Below are 13,926 nucleotides of genomic sequence, written 5' to 3'. Positions count from 1 at the left end.
GTGGGCACTGTTTATGTCGAATCTTAACAGCCTACCTCCACTCGTCGCCACTGACATATTACAAAGGGCATCCTCGGTTACGAATCCCCCAAGTAACGACCAAAAATTCAGGCGAATGAAATATTACTTGTCATGCAAGAATATGTCCAAAATCGCAACGACTAGTAAGTGAGCATCTCACCATTGTTTATAACTTCAAAATAGGTGATCGTTGTTAGAATCAAACTATGGAGCGTCTCGGCATGAGGAATATACACGGAAAAGGCAGGAGGCCATGATGGAAGCAACAAAGCGCGATAAATAGTAGATGGGGTAAAACCTGAAGTCAGAGATTCCTACCACATTCGAATTCAAAGAATTTTGTCTCTAGATAGAAGGACGAACACATTACCATCACGCCAGGTGCTGTCACGCGATAGAGATAGAAACGTTAAGATAGCGATTTTGATTTAGGTACTATCTCAGCGTGACAGGACGTGACGTGATGGTAATGTGTTCGGACCATTATACGTATTCCGAAATGGGAATTTTGTTAGATTTTTGAATCGAACGATTGTACGTGTAATTGTATTTTATTTTCTTCTATTGGCTGCACGGAAACAAAATGGCGGGTCGCATTCTAGCTTGAAGTATGTTGTTTTGTTTACATAAACTACGTAGGTACGCACTTCTAAGTGTTTACGTGATTATTCATTTAAAACATAATGGTCAATAGATGAATTTTAAACTATAATGGAATGTCATAGTAAGTGTGTCATTTGTAGTTTTAACTTATTCAGTAGACCAGAGGTTCTTTGTAGGTATAATGATTAGGCTCCATCTCTATTGAGTGGGTATAAAAGGTTTTTTCAGAATCATATATTACAACAATATTATTTCGTAAAATACCACCTTATACTAATTTAAATGTGCCTACATATGGTTAATTATATTTTATTGATATTTGTGTAAAATTTTATGTGTCTACGGCATTGATATACGAGGGTGGGTCAATAATTCCTTAGAAAAAAGCATTAAAACAGTTTTTATTTTTGTATTTTTTTTTTATTTCTCAACATAATCTCCTTGGAGCTCAATACACTTGGTTAGACGTTTCTCAATTTTTTTTAAACCGTCAGAAAAATAAGTTTTCGGAAGGTCCTCAAAATAAGCATTTGTCCGATCGATGACTTCTTCATTTGAAAAAAAACGTTGTCCACTTAGCCATTTTTTTAAGTTTGGGAAAAGGAAAAAGTCACTGGGGGCTAAATCTGGCGAATACGGTGGGTGGTCGACCAATTCGAACTTCAATTCTTCAATTTTAGCCATTGATCGTAAACATGTGTGAACACGGGCATTGTCCTGATGAAAGAGGATTTTTTTCCTGTTTAAATGAGGCCGTTTTTCTTCAATTTTGTTTTTTAGCTGGTCCAATAAAGATGCATAATAATCCCCTGTTATTGTTTTTCCTTTTTCCAAATAGTCAACGAAAATAATTTCACGTGCATCCCAAAATACAGTAGCCATAACCTTACCAGCTGATTTTACGGTTTTCGCCTTCTTTGGACATGGTTTACCTTCGCAATCCACTGCTTTGACTGTTCTTTCGTCTCGGGAGTATAGTGGTGTATCCATGTTTCATCTACAGTCACAAAACGACGAAAAAATTCATCCGGATTGCGTTGCATGAGCGACAACAGGGCTTTAGAGGCCACCACCCTATTGCGTTTATTGTCGACTGTGAGCAAACGCGGCACCCATATTGCAGAAATATTTTTCATGCCCAATTTGTCATGTAAAATAGAAATGACGCTACCTTTTGAGATCCCTGTAACCTCAATTATCTCACTCAACTTTAATCTTCGGTCACTTAACACCATATCGTGGATTTTATTGATCATTTCTGGTGTAGTCACCTCTACAGGACGTCCTGAGCGTGGTTCATCCTTTGTTGATGTACGACCACGTTTAAATTCATTTAACCAGTTATAAATAGTTGCAAGTGAAGGAGCAGATATTCCGTGAACTAAATCCAACTCATTTTTTATTTCCTTTGCTGTTAACCCTTTTATATTAAAATGTTTAATAACAGCTCTAAACTCAATTTTCTCCATTTTCCATTTTTCCATTTTCCACAAGCAAATTTTTTTTTAAATGTACGAGAAACACACAACAACCCGACCAATCTGATTGAAACTTCGCAGCATACTGAATCGGTAGTGCCGCTGCATGAAAACAAACCGCTTACAGTACTAGTCGCGCCACCTGTCGGCTTTTCTAAGGACTTATTGACCCACCCTCGTATCTACTACTGGATGAATCATATGCTTCTTAAAATGACGCCCGATTTTCAGCGACTCGGCCAGTGTTAAAACTTACTGTTTTAATATCAGCGGACTTAACTCGATATAAGCTCACTTAATATTTGTCTCGAAAACGAGCTGGCAATAATTATGAGTAAGCCCGATCTAGCTTGCATCGTACTCTAACTAATAGTCAGCGCATGACGACTTGCTCTGTCCGCTCAGACATGAATTTTTGGTAGCTTGCAAGCTTTGGCTTGCAGCACCCTAAGGGTTACTATTCCGAGAACGCAAATTTATTTTTACAGCAAGGACAATACGGGTGAAATTCGGGAATCCATGTTAACGGTCTTAACGCATTATACCTACAAGGAAATATTATAAGACGATATTCGTAATATCTTCTTTTGTGGTACATTTTTAAAATGACCCTTGTATGGGAACTCCTCATCTAGTAGTATATCAATGGTCTACGGTCAGATAGCGTAGTCATTAGCAATAATACGCATAAACCGTAGACTGATTGATAACATGTAGGTATAAGCGATAGTGCCCATAGAACGCGTCGAGCGGGCGAAGTCGGCGTATGAAGCGTTTATTCATAACCATAATCATACGTCTCTTGCCGCTCATTACCCTTCACCTATGTAATAAGCGGCCCAAGCAGCACAAAATAATTATTATTACAGCGTCTCTCATAACAAAGCAATAAAAATATTATATTATTTCGGGGCTTGTAATTAATATTTACGACGACATTATTCAACCAGCGAAATATAGGACATGCAATAAAATTAAACAATGAGATCTCTGTTATTAAATAATGACTTCTCGCCCGTCGATCGACGACGCCGTCCAGGGCGTGATTTTGCTCGCTGTGTTCAATGAATGGACTCCATTGTATTTTCTTTCATTCGTATCGCCGAGAAGCGGTGATTCGCGAAAAAACGATGATTCATGCGGCGGGCGCGTATAATGCGTCGTCAAATCCAGTGGGCGCTGGCGTATTTGATTACGTTGTATTTTCGTTGATTTACGCGCCACTTGTGAAATTTTGCGCGAGAGCCACACTTGCTGCGTTAAGTGGGTTTTACGCCTAAGAGCTCTCACTCAGATAGCAAAAGATGTCCTTTCTCTAATGAGTATATTTCTGAGGTTTTTCAAAGTAATTATATTGTATATTATAATATAATAAAGAATCAAATATTATTAATTATTATTGTGTATTTAGTATTGGACAAAAAAATAACGAAACGTTTGCTTTACTCCCCCTTTTGGGTGAATTTAATATATTTGTACAAGACTAACTGTTGGTTATCTTTCTGGTTTTCAGGACCGAGGGCCCCTGGAGAATATGAGATCATTAGAACATTACCTGACTGACATTATGAGAGGAACCAGCGAAACTCCGGATCATCTCAAAGGTAAGAAAGACAATCCTTCTACATTTTTTTTCACTTCACTTTCATTTCACTAATCCATACTTTATTAATTATTATTATAAAGAATCATTATATATGGAAGTATGGCTCGTTCATTAAATACTTCAGTAAATCATGACATAGACAGGGCAAATCTCAGAGCAATAATAGATACTAAAGCGAGACTGTATTGTCTGGCTATATGAAGTCATTTTCTTTGCGTATGACATACATTGTCATGGCTTCCACAAGGGGACAAATAGGGCTTTAGCAGGGAACATATAATTAAAGGGAACAGAATTGATACCTAAAGGGTGTGGAGTAACAGGCAACCGATCACGAGTGTGGAAGAATATGGGATAAACTTAAAAACGTGTCAAGAATACGAAATTCTAAGCTTATCTTTCGTCTGACAACTGCTCTCGGCTTTTGACTATTGCATGTCATAATGTCTGTTTCATATTCGTATGACACTCACACATTCAAAACTCTGCTTCAAAATGTAGTGTATTGGGGTATAGCCTGGATACGATAAATGGCTTGGTTTTCGTAGGGTTTAATTGAAGTTTAAAAACTACCCAACGACATCTGTAAATTGTAGTCGTATTTCAATGAAAACAAATACGTATGACAGATAAAGTTTAGTGTGCACTATTTATGGCGGATCTTAACAGTCTACCTCCACCCTTCGCAACTGCCGTGTGGTGACCATATGCTCCAGCTAAAGAGCGGACATGGCCGTAGAAAGAAGATGTTACATACTGATCATTGTTTTAAAACATTTTTCACTTTCTTTCGCTTATACCTAGGTATACAGTGACGTCCCTAGATAAAATGCCGCCTCATTTTTTTATACTTACAGTATTTTTATCATCCTTTCATGAGTCCAATATCTAAGAAATGTGTTGTACGGATGCATTACTAACAAAATATCAGACTAATTATTCGCAAATGTGCACGTGTCGTTTCTGATCATCAAGGACGTCGACGGGCAACGGAAGTAAACTAGATATCGCGGACCCGATAAAACCAGTGAGCTGATTTTTTTAATGGAAAGATATTTTCGATATACCCACGACGACTGCGTGGCTTAAGCGTCGGCCTATAGGCCAAATAAAAATCGTTATTACTAAGTGTAGGTAGCTATTTCTATAATATATGCCAAATGATTTGCCGCCCTTCGAGTAAATGCCGCCCCCAAGCGACGCTCAATCTGCCTACCCCCACGGGACGTCACTGTAGGTATTTACCAAATATATTACAATCACCTTTGAGGAAAATTATTTTCTGTTTATAAAAAGTATAGAGTATTAAATAATATGTTTTCTATAAAGTCTTTAGAGAATGCAGATTCTGTACTGATATTAAAACATTATAGTATTTTATAATGCAAAAAGCACAGGCTTAGCGCATTGATTATCGACCACTGCGCCACGGAGCCGATGTCGATGAATAGATTCGTCAGTGTTTTTTTACAGTTCGACAAAAGTTACGAAATTATTTTTTTTTATTTAATCGAGTGTCAAAAAATTGTAATGTGCACCGTATTTCTGTTGTTTTCTATCTCTGTCGTTGCAATAATCGGCCAGGGGTTGTCAACTTACTTCAAACAGGAACCGAGTTAATGTTAAATGTTGCTGTTGTAAAAAAAACTTCGGTAGGTGACGGGTGCCTCCAAGCTTCTCAACTTGGCCTAATACAGTTCTCGGCAAACTCATTAGTCAACAGAGCCAAATATGAACAGTACAAGATTGAGATTTCTTTTTAGAGCCAATTTTTTTAAACTTTAACTATATAGGTAGGTACCTACACTGTTAATAAACTTAATAAACTTTAATTAAAGTTGTGAGTCTTAATTAAAATATAGGTAGGTACACTGAATAAAACTTGATATCATACTTAATATTTATCTTATTTATTGATAAAAATCACATTGTACGTAAGCTATCCATAAAATTAAATCATGAAAATTACTGACAAACACTTCATGTGAACAATGGCCTTACATCTCCTTGGAAAGTTTGGATAAGTCAGGTTTGTATAGTGTTGTTTTTAATTTTAGGCACGATTCCAGATTCTCATCAATAAGACGACTTCTCAATTTACTCTTGATAAGGTTATTGCTTTAAAAATATTGTTCGCATGAATATGTAGAACCGAAAAGGGAAAGAACAGCTTATAGCACATGCTAGTTTCTTCAACTGATCATATGAAACAGAGCCGCATTCAAGGAGCCATAGAGCCACGTGCGGCTCGCGAGCCGCGGTTTGCCAAGCAAGGTAGGTGGCGGGTTTAGGAACGACTATAAATCACACCCTTCAACCATGGGCCCCACATCCTGAACCGGGCCCTCAGGCCAAGATCTTTGGCGGCCCCCCTACCTATCGCTAAGGATAAAGGCAGTATGACGCTCTACAGTAGCGTTTTCCAAATGGTGTACGCGGTAAAATTAATGTGTATATTTAGTGTTTTTAGTATATTTTCATACATCCATTTGAATAATGGAGTTGTCGAGTATAGATACACAATTAAAATAATCGTACAACCACATAATTTTAAATAATAACATTAATATACTATATTATATAATAATAACTTTTTTTACTATTAAAGCAGACGTGTGTTTATATCACTTACTGGTCGAATCAACTCGCCGGGCCCCTCCTGAGCCCGGGCCCCCAGGCTAGAGCCCTGTCAGCCCCCTCCTTTTGTAGGGACCATGCCTTCAACTATAATAATTACGTATATATTGACAGAAAAAACCTTTTTTGCGAAGCTATTCTATACACAAGGTGGCTATCGATGGTAGTTTATCATATGTATGTACTGAGGCACTTTTTGACAGTTTATACGGGTTAACTTATATTGTAACAATTAACCGCTTCAATACATAAATTATAAAGTGATAATATTTATCACTTTAGCCGTCGATAGCCGCTTTGTGTATAGAATAGCTACACTGAAGCGCTTACTAAATTGCGTTACTAATTGGCAATCAGATTTTGTATTTTAAATCAAAGTATTAAATATTTTTCTATTGGTTATATATTTCAAAGAATGTATGTTCAATAAAATAATGTTACATTCTTAAATCTTGTGAATTATTCGTTGAATAAAAACATAGTTATTTATAATAATTACTTGATATTCAGGTTGATTGTGATGACTGATGAGATGAACGTGATAATAATATTATTAGTCATCATTTTGTTTTGTGTACAAGTAGGTACCTGCGTGTATTCTGTTGAGTGATTATATGATGGGCTCCTTTGATGGTATTTGATATTTTTTGACTATTATCTACTATGGCTTGGAATAGACGTCATGGTTTAATTGAATTTTCAAAATTGACAAACAATGCTATACCTACATTGTAAATTCAAATTCAAATTTATTTATTTTACAAAACAAATTATAAATTTAAAGCGTTCACGACATGACATAAAATAATTAGTGTTAACAGGGAACATAATATAAATACAGACCAATGTGAGTTAATAATAAAATAAGAAAAGAAATAAATTAACATAAATAAAAGTAAATGGAAGCACACAGAGTGAACTGTTCATAGACCCTATCTTAAAAACGTATTAAAAAAACGACCGCTTAAATTCCCTCTCACGTAAGTGGTATATATCAATTTCTGAAGCGATTTCACTAAACATGGTTATTGCCCTCCCAATAATTGGCATCACTAGTGCACTAGAAGTGCACCTTGGGAGAACAAACAACGGATGCCCTGATTAGTTGTTCAAAGTACGTTTGACTGACAAAGTTTAGTGTGTACTATTTATGTCGAATCTTAACAGCCTAACTAAACTCCTCGACACTGGTATAGCGTTAATGGTAAAACTGCTGACATATATATTTGTGGTTTTTCAAAGTACATAATAATATTATTATAGGTATTTTGAGTCCGCGTTTCGGCCGCGAGCGTCGCTTCGTTTCCCCTGCGGCGTGGCTAAAAAATTAGCAGCTATATAGTTACGTATCAAAATAACAGTGTTGACGAAGCGATTTTCTATCGTTTGCCTTTGTCAGTCTATCAGTACATCTGCGACGTCGATCGCGCGCACAGTAAAATCGGTAACGCTAGAAACATACATAGTAATAGACAATTATTATATTTTTTTATGTGACAAAGTATACCTTTATAGTTAATGTTTTATTGCGCAAGTGCGTAGGATAATACCTGATCAGTTTATTGGAACATGCGGTGAAAAGTGACAGTTTTGTTTTTTTATATATACCAACTTAATAATAATATTATAATACCTAGTATTACTACATAATATTATGGATAAATAATACCAATTAAAATTTATATATTGTAAACATAAAAATTATATATTAATGGAGTCAGCATTTACTTATAATATAAATAATATTAAGTATTATAATTAGGTTCACAGAAAGTTGACATGAAACAATATAATATTTTAATTAAATGTTTTTTATTACGATTTATTTGTTTACTGTATTATTCAAAATTTTAAAGGGGACACTCCAATCAGGGCTATGAATCGTTATTTTTTCCGGTTTTCGGTTCAGCTCCCAGTGATTAATTTTTAAATGTTTTATTTGTATTAAAAATGATTTTTTATCATAATTTAGTAATACATTTTATGATACTTGTATGATAGCCCGCGCCACCCTCCGAAACCAATGGGTATGGTGCACCGCACAGCTGTATCCATGTATATTATATATTTAAATACTGGGACAACTTAAGTGGGGAGTAAGATCATATTAACTCGCGTGTTTGAACATGTACCGAACCGAAAAAACCGAATTTTTTGAAGGATAGAGAATTTCATAAAATTATCAAGCGCTCCGGTTCGTTAAATTTTCCATTTCGAGCGATGATAATATATGCATACTTGTATCAGCTTACCCTTTCACAGAGTGCAAAAGCAGATATTCTAGGACAGTGGTGGCGAACCTATGGCACGCGAGATGATTTTGCATGGCAAGCGAATGTTTTATATTGAAGAGAAAAAATATATCTATAATGATAATAAATGACAGATCGCATTACGAATACGGAAACGTATACGTTAAAGTAAATATATTATAATTGAATAGGTCGATCCTTATGCTTTATGTGTCATATATAATATTATCGCACTAACCTCATCAGGCGGCGGGAGAAGCTGCGCCGCGAACGTATAATTTTGATCGATTTACAATGCTTGAGATCACTGTAACGAGAGAATTCCTCATCTGATCGGAGCAATTATACTGTCAATTAGTGCGTAAAGAACCAAACTAAGTAATATGGTAACAAACAATTTCATACCCATGAAAATGACTACCGAATATAAAACAAAGACTTGGTGGAGTTTGTAGTAGTAATTCTGGTAGACAGTTTCAAAATTGGTAGCCCGAAATGTATGGCGTAATTGAATAAGTGCTACAGTTATATAATATGTGTGCTATGTTCTGTGAGTGATATCTAGAATATCATCATTTTTTAATAGCATTCTTAAAAACTATTTTTTTCTCCATGAAAAAATGCATGGCACGTTAGAGTAGAAAAATAATATTTGGGAAATTTTGGCACGCGTACGTAAAAAGGTTCGCCAATCCTGTCCTAGAACCTAACTACATGTGATCGAGCATTACAAATATTCACCAATATGTCGATTGATCTATAAATCCAAAATAAAAGAGAAAAAACAACATTAGATTTCAAGCAAGTATTTATAAATGAATAACGTATGTGTTTTTGTGTTCCGTTTAGGTACAGAGAACATAAAATACAAGTGTTTATTAGTGATTTAAAAACAATATGTGTCAATAGTGAATTATTCATTAAAAAAAATGAATGAAAATCTTGTGACAAACATGAACTTTGTCAGTGAGTATTTTTTTAATTAAATTATTTAAAAAAACCGTGTTTTTTTTGCTATGTTGGTACATATCGTTGATTTTTGGGTCATGATAAAATTTTTAAATAATTTTGTTGGTGTAAATCAAAATACCAGTTTGTTTTACAAAAATAATCTTTTCATTTTATCCAATGGCCCTTAATAATATAGTGCCGGTCCTAGCAAATGCGAGGCCCCACTTGGCTGTTTTTATTCACCTAACAATATAATGATGTAAAGAGGTATATTGTAATATTGTGACTTATTGAATATCGTCAGTAGAAAGAAACACAATAATTCGAAGATGTTCATGAATCATCACCATCAGCATCTACTGTTGAATGAAGACTTCCTAGAATCCCTCCATTATTCTTGGTACCTTTCCTAGTTCTTCGCTGCTATCAGTGACGACCCCAGACAAAGTGCCGCACTTAAACAGACTCCTTTCAAATTGTTTCTAAATCCGTTAGGTTACCTATGTTCCCATCAGTGGCGAAGGATAGAGGTAGTGGAGGGAAATTGTGCACACTAAAACTTTGTCAGTCATACGTATTTGTTTCATTGAACTAAGTCTACAAATTGCAGATTGTGTTATGTTAGTTTTTAAAATTCGATAAAACCCTGCGTAAACCAATCCATAAAAGGTAATAGTAAAAAAATCATCTACCTATAAAATATCTAAAATTATGCCATTAAATCATACATCATTTTGGATATTTTATAAATAGAAACATGATTTTTTTATCGACCATGATTTGATGGGATATGAAACGTACTTTCAAAATAAATAGTAGTAGTTTTAGGTATATGGAGGTGTGTGGTGATGACAGGCTTGGAGGGACCCTTGTGAAATTTTTAGCTGTGCGATAAACCACCATAACAACATGCATTACAATGTATATCTGCAAATTGTAGTTTTAGCTCAATGAAAACAAATACGTACAACTGACAAAGTTTAGAGTGCACTATTTATGTCGGATGTTAAAAGCCTACCTCCACTCTTCTATTTTATATATTATGATTAATTGGTTTAGGCTGGAGTAACATGAATTTAAAAAAAAAACTAACCAACACCATCTGCAATTTAAGTTAAGTATATCTGACACGTGTACACCATTTTTGTCAGATCTCCACAGCCTACCTCCACTATGATTATTCGGCTTAGGCAGGGTTTAATTGATTTTAGAAATCTAACCAGCCTGCAAATTGTAGTCTTAGTTCAATGAAAACAAATACGTATGACTGACGAAGCTTAGTGTGCCTTATTTATGTCAGATCTTAACAGCCAACCTCCATCCTTCGCCACTGAATCTGTAATCTGTCATGTTTTTTGAATAATAGCGCCTGTACACGTGCATGGATTTACTGGCAGCAATAGTGCGTATTTTAAACTATCGTAATAGCGCCTGTACACATGCATGGAATTACTGTCGGCAATAATTGTGCTTATTTTAATCTGTCATAACAATCCCATTCTTCCAGGTAAGCGAGACGCGAGGTTGTCATTTTATACTATGATTTTATATTTTATCTGACAGGTCGTATTGAAAATCGGAGCTCAAAATGAGTAGTTCGTTTTTTTACCGGCATGTTCTCTATCGCTATCTCGCTCTCTATCGCTCTACTGCGCAGGCGCAGATCGAAAATAATCTTACTTGCGCGCAATAAATCATCATAATTTGGAATCTTCCAATCTTGTTTGATTTATGCACGCAATTTTGCCAACTGCAGGATAATACATATTTCCCCTTACATTTTCTTACTGTGCACAATACATCCATGCACGTGTAAACGTGGTATAACAATAACTGTTTACACGTAAAAGTGCTAACTGTTTCTCCAATCTCATTCTTCAAGAGTAAACGAGACGCGAAGTTGTCATTTTATGGTACTATCTGACAGGTAGTGAAAATGGTTAACGTCAAAATAAGTATAGTTCGTTTTTTTGCCGGCAGATTCGCCACAATCGTTCTACTGGGCAGACGCAGATCGAAAAAAATCCCTACTGTCGCATGAAAATTCAGATGCTTCCAAACGTTTATGATTCATGCATGCAAGCTTGCAACTGCAGGATAATTCATGTTTAGCCATACATTTTCTTGCGATGACCGCGATAATACTTACTGTCAAACGTACAGCAGTATGTTGGCAACACTTATCCTAAATAAACATAGCACAGATTACATTTTACGATACCTATGTCGTTTGATTGTTTAATGCATGGCATAGGCCGATTAATTGTCGAAGGTCGCGTTTTCCACCATATAAGCCTATGTGTCAATATTATTTTAAATCATTGTTAATAGTTTAATGTGTTATCAGATGGAATAAAATAAAATTCGTCATTGTCAGCCGATTATAAAATATTATTCAGTTGCAACAGAATTGCAACTAGTTGAAGTATTAATTCGAGTTGCACAATGCAGAGTTTCCCAATCGGAGTTTCGCGCATTACACAGATGGCCAACAGTGGCGCAAGTTTACCACAAAATAGTGGCGAAGGCTAGCTACTGAGTGATTATGTAACGTATACCTTGACTTTTAAAACGGTATTTTATTATTACGAGAATTTGTGAAACGTCTTTGCTGCTACAACGCATTCCGTGCAAATAATATAAATTAGAAATATAAGAAGTAATGTAAAAAAGCGGTCTCCGTAGTTCAGGCTCCGGCTTTGATTCCCAGTGAGGTCACAATACATTTAAGTATGTGATTTTCTGAAAGCCTGGTCAAATTTATTGTACCTCAAGACAATATAAATAATTACAAGATAAAAATAACTTTTTATATTCCACGTTTTTAAATTTTCTGTTGAATCATATAAACTTGGCAATTATAAGTATTAATAAAAACTTTTTATTGTACTTGATAGAAACACTGAATAACTATTATATAATACAGAAATGTCATTTTGACATTTCATATTGATTTCCATAGTAACGCACGTAAATATTAATAATTTAGTTGCTAGGACCCCCTTAGCAACCGACAATAATAACTTTCCATACAAAACAGAATTAACTGAAAAGGAATTCAATTCTGCTTAAAGATGGCCAAAAGTATTAAAAGAATGCATTGTCGTCGTGTTCTGATATATTCTTAAAGTTTCAAATGTCTAGCTGGTCGGGAAGTTAGTTAAAAATCTTCGATTGCCCAATACGAATCTTGGACAAATAAGAAAAAATTTGTACTGTACACACAAGAAAAAATCTGTACCGGACAAACAAAAATACGAGATAATAAATACGTGATAAAATATGCCGTTATATTTCGTTAAGACAACTGCTCTCGGTTTATGCACTGGCGCTTATTGTATTTTAAGGTTGAAACACACACTATTGCACGTATATAACGTGTGTTTCATTTTAGTAGGACACTCACACATTCAAAACCCTGCTTTAAAATGTAATGTATTTGGGGTATAGCATATCTGAATTATATTTATCAATCTGTTCTGTGCTTGCCCCTCATTTAGTCATAATCCAAAACTGTCGTTAAATTTTCATCTATGTCGACTGCAAGGCCCCCACATCCTGAAACGGGCACCCAGGCCGGGATCTTTGACGGGCCCACCTACCTATCGCTAATGTTAATGGCAGTTTTATGCTCTACAGTAGTTATTCCCAAATTCTACAGGCGACAGGCTAGAGCCCTGTCAGCCCCCTCCTTGTGGGGGCCATAGTAACTCGTCTCCGGAAATTTGTACGTATGCATTCCGTCGTATCCTATCACGCTTCACCGTGAATCCGTTGTATCGGAAATTTATGGTCGTATATTAAAGACCTTCCCACCTCTTTGGGTCGTATAGTACCTACTGAGATAATATTCTAAATAACACACGGTTTTTGTCGGTTTTCCAGCGACAAACAAATGTTGAAAATAGCCGATATACTGGATTATCTGTTAGGTTAGGTTAGGTTTTTATTAATTTTGCCCAAATCGGCGATGAACATTGAATTAATTTTCATATTGAATCTAATAAAATTGGAGACCGTATAGTATACGGTCAATTCTTTACGATAAGAAAGCTCACGGCGAACTGTGCTACGGTGAAATGTAATAAGTAGATACAATATAGGTACATGTAACCATGGCAACTAGCTTTCGTATTTTTATCTTATTAAGGTGATACTTCAGTGAAACGGCAAATAATTTTCAACTATAGGTTCGACGAAATTTCGTACTGGCTGCCAATCGGAGAGCGAAAGTCGAGCTGTGAACACGTCAATTTGTTTTGTGATGGCGTCGGGTGAATTAATTCTTAAATCGTGTAAATATGACTAACAAGCGTTACCCATTTACTTGAAAAAGAAAACATGTCAATGAATATATTATTATTATTACAATTAGAAC

The 13,926-nt window shown here is 35.5% G+C and overlaps 1 protein-coding gene across 6 annotated transcripts in view; it reads left to right on the top strand.

The window, feature by feature from the left end:
- orb2 (cytoplasmic polyadenylation element-binding protein orb2) overlaps positions 1 to 13,926 on the top strand; it is a 104,012-nt gene that overhangs the window by 47,461 nt on the left and 42,625 nt on the right. For all 6 annotated transcript variants that reach the window (XM_085940634.1, XM_085940636.1, XM_085940637.1 and 3 more), the window contains one exon: positions 3,616 to 3,706. In XM_085940634.1, coding sequence (XP_085796760.1) covers positions 3,616 to 3,706 — 91 coding nt within the window. The remainder of the gene's footprint in view (positions 1 to 3,615; positions 3,707 to 13,926) is intronic.

Source organism: Rhyacophila brunnea, unplaced genomic scaffold (genome assembly GCF_057557595.1).
Source record: "Rhyacophila brunnea isolate RB1 unplaced genomic scaffold, BYU_Rbru_1.0 scaffold_13, whole genome shotgun sequence".
Taxonomy (NCBI): domain Eukaryota; kingdom Metazoa; phylum Arthropoda; class Insecta; order Trichoptera; family Rhyacophilidae; genus Rhyacophila; species Rhyacophila brunnea.
Note: the sequence above shows the minus strand (reverse complement) of the source record. Positions and strands in the feature narration are given on the sequence as shown.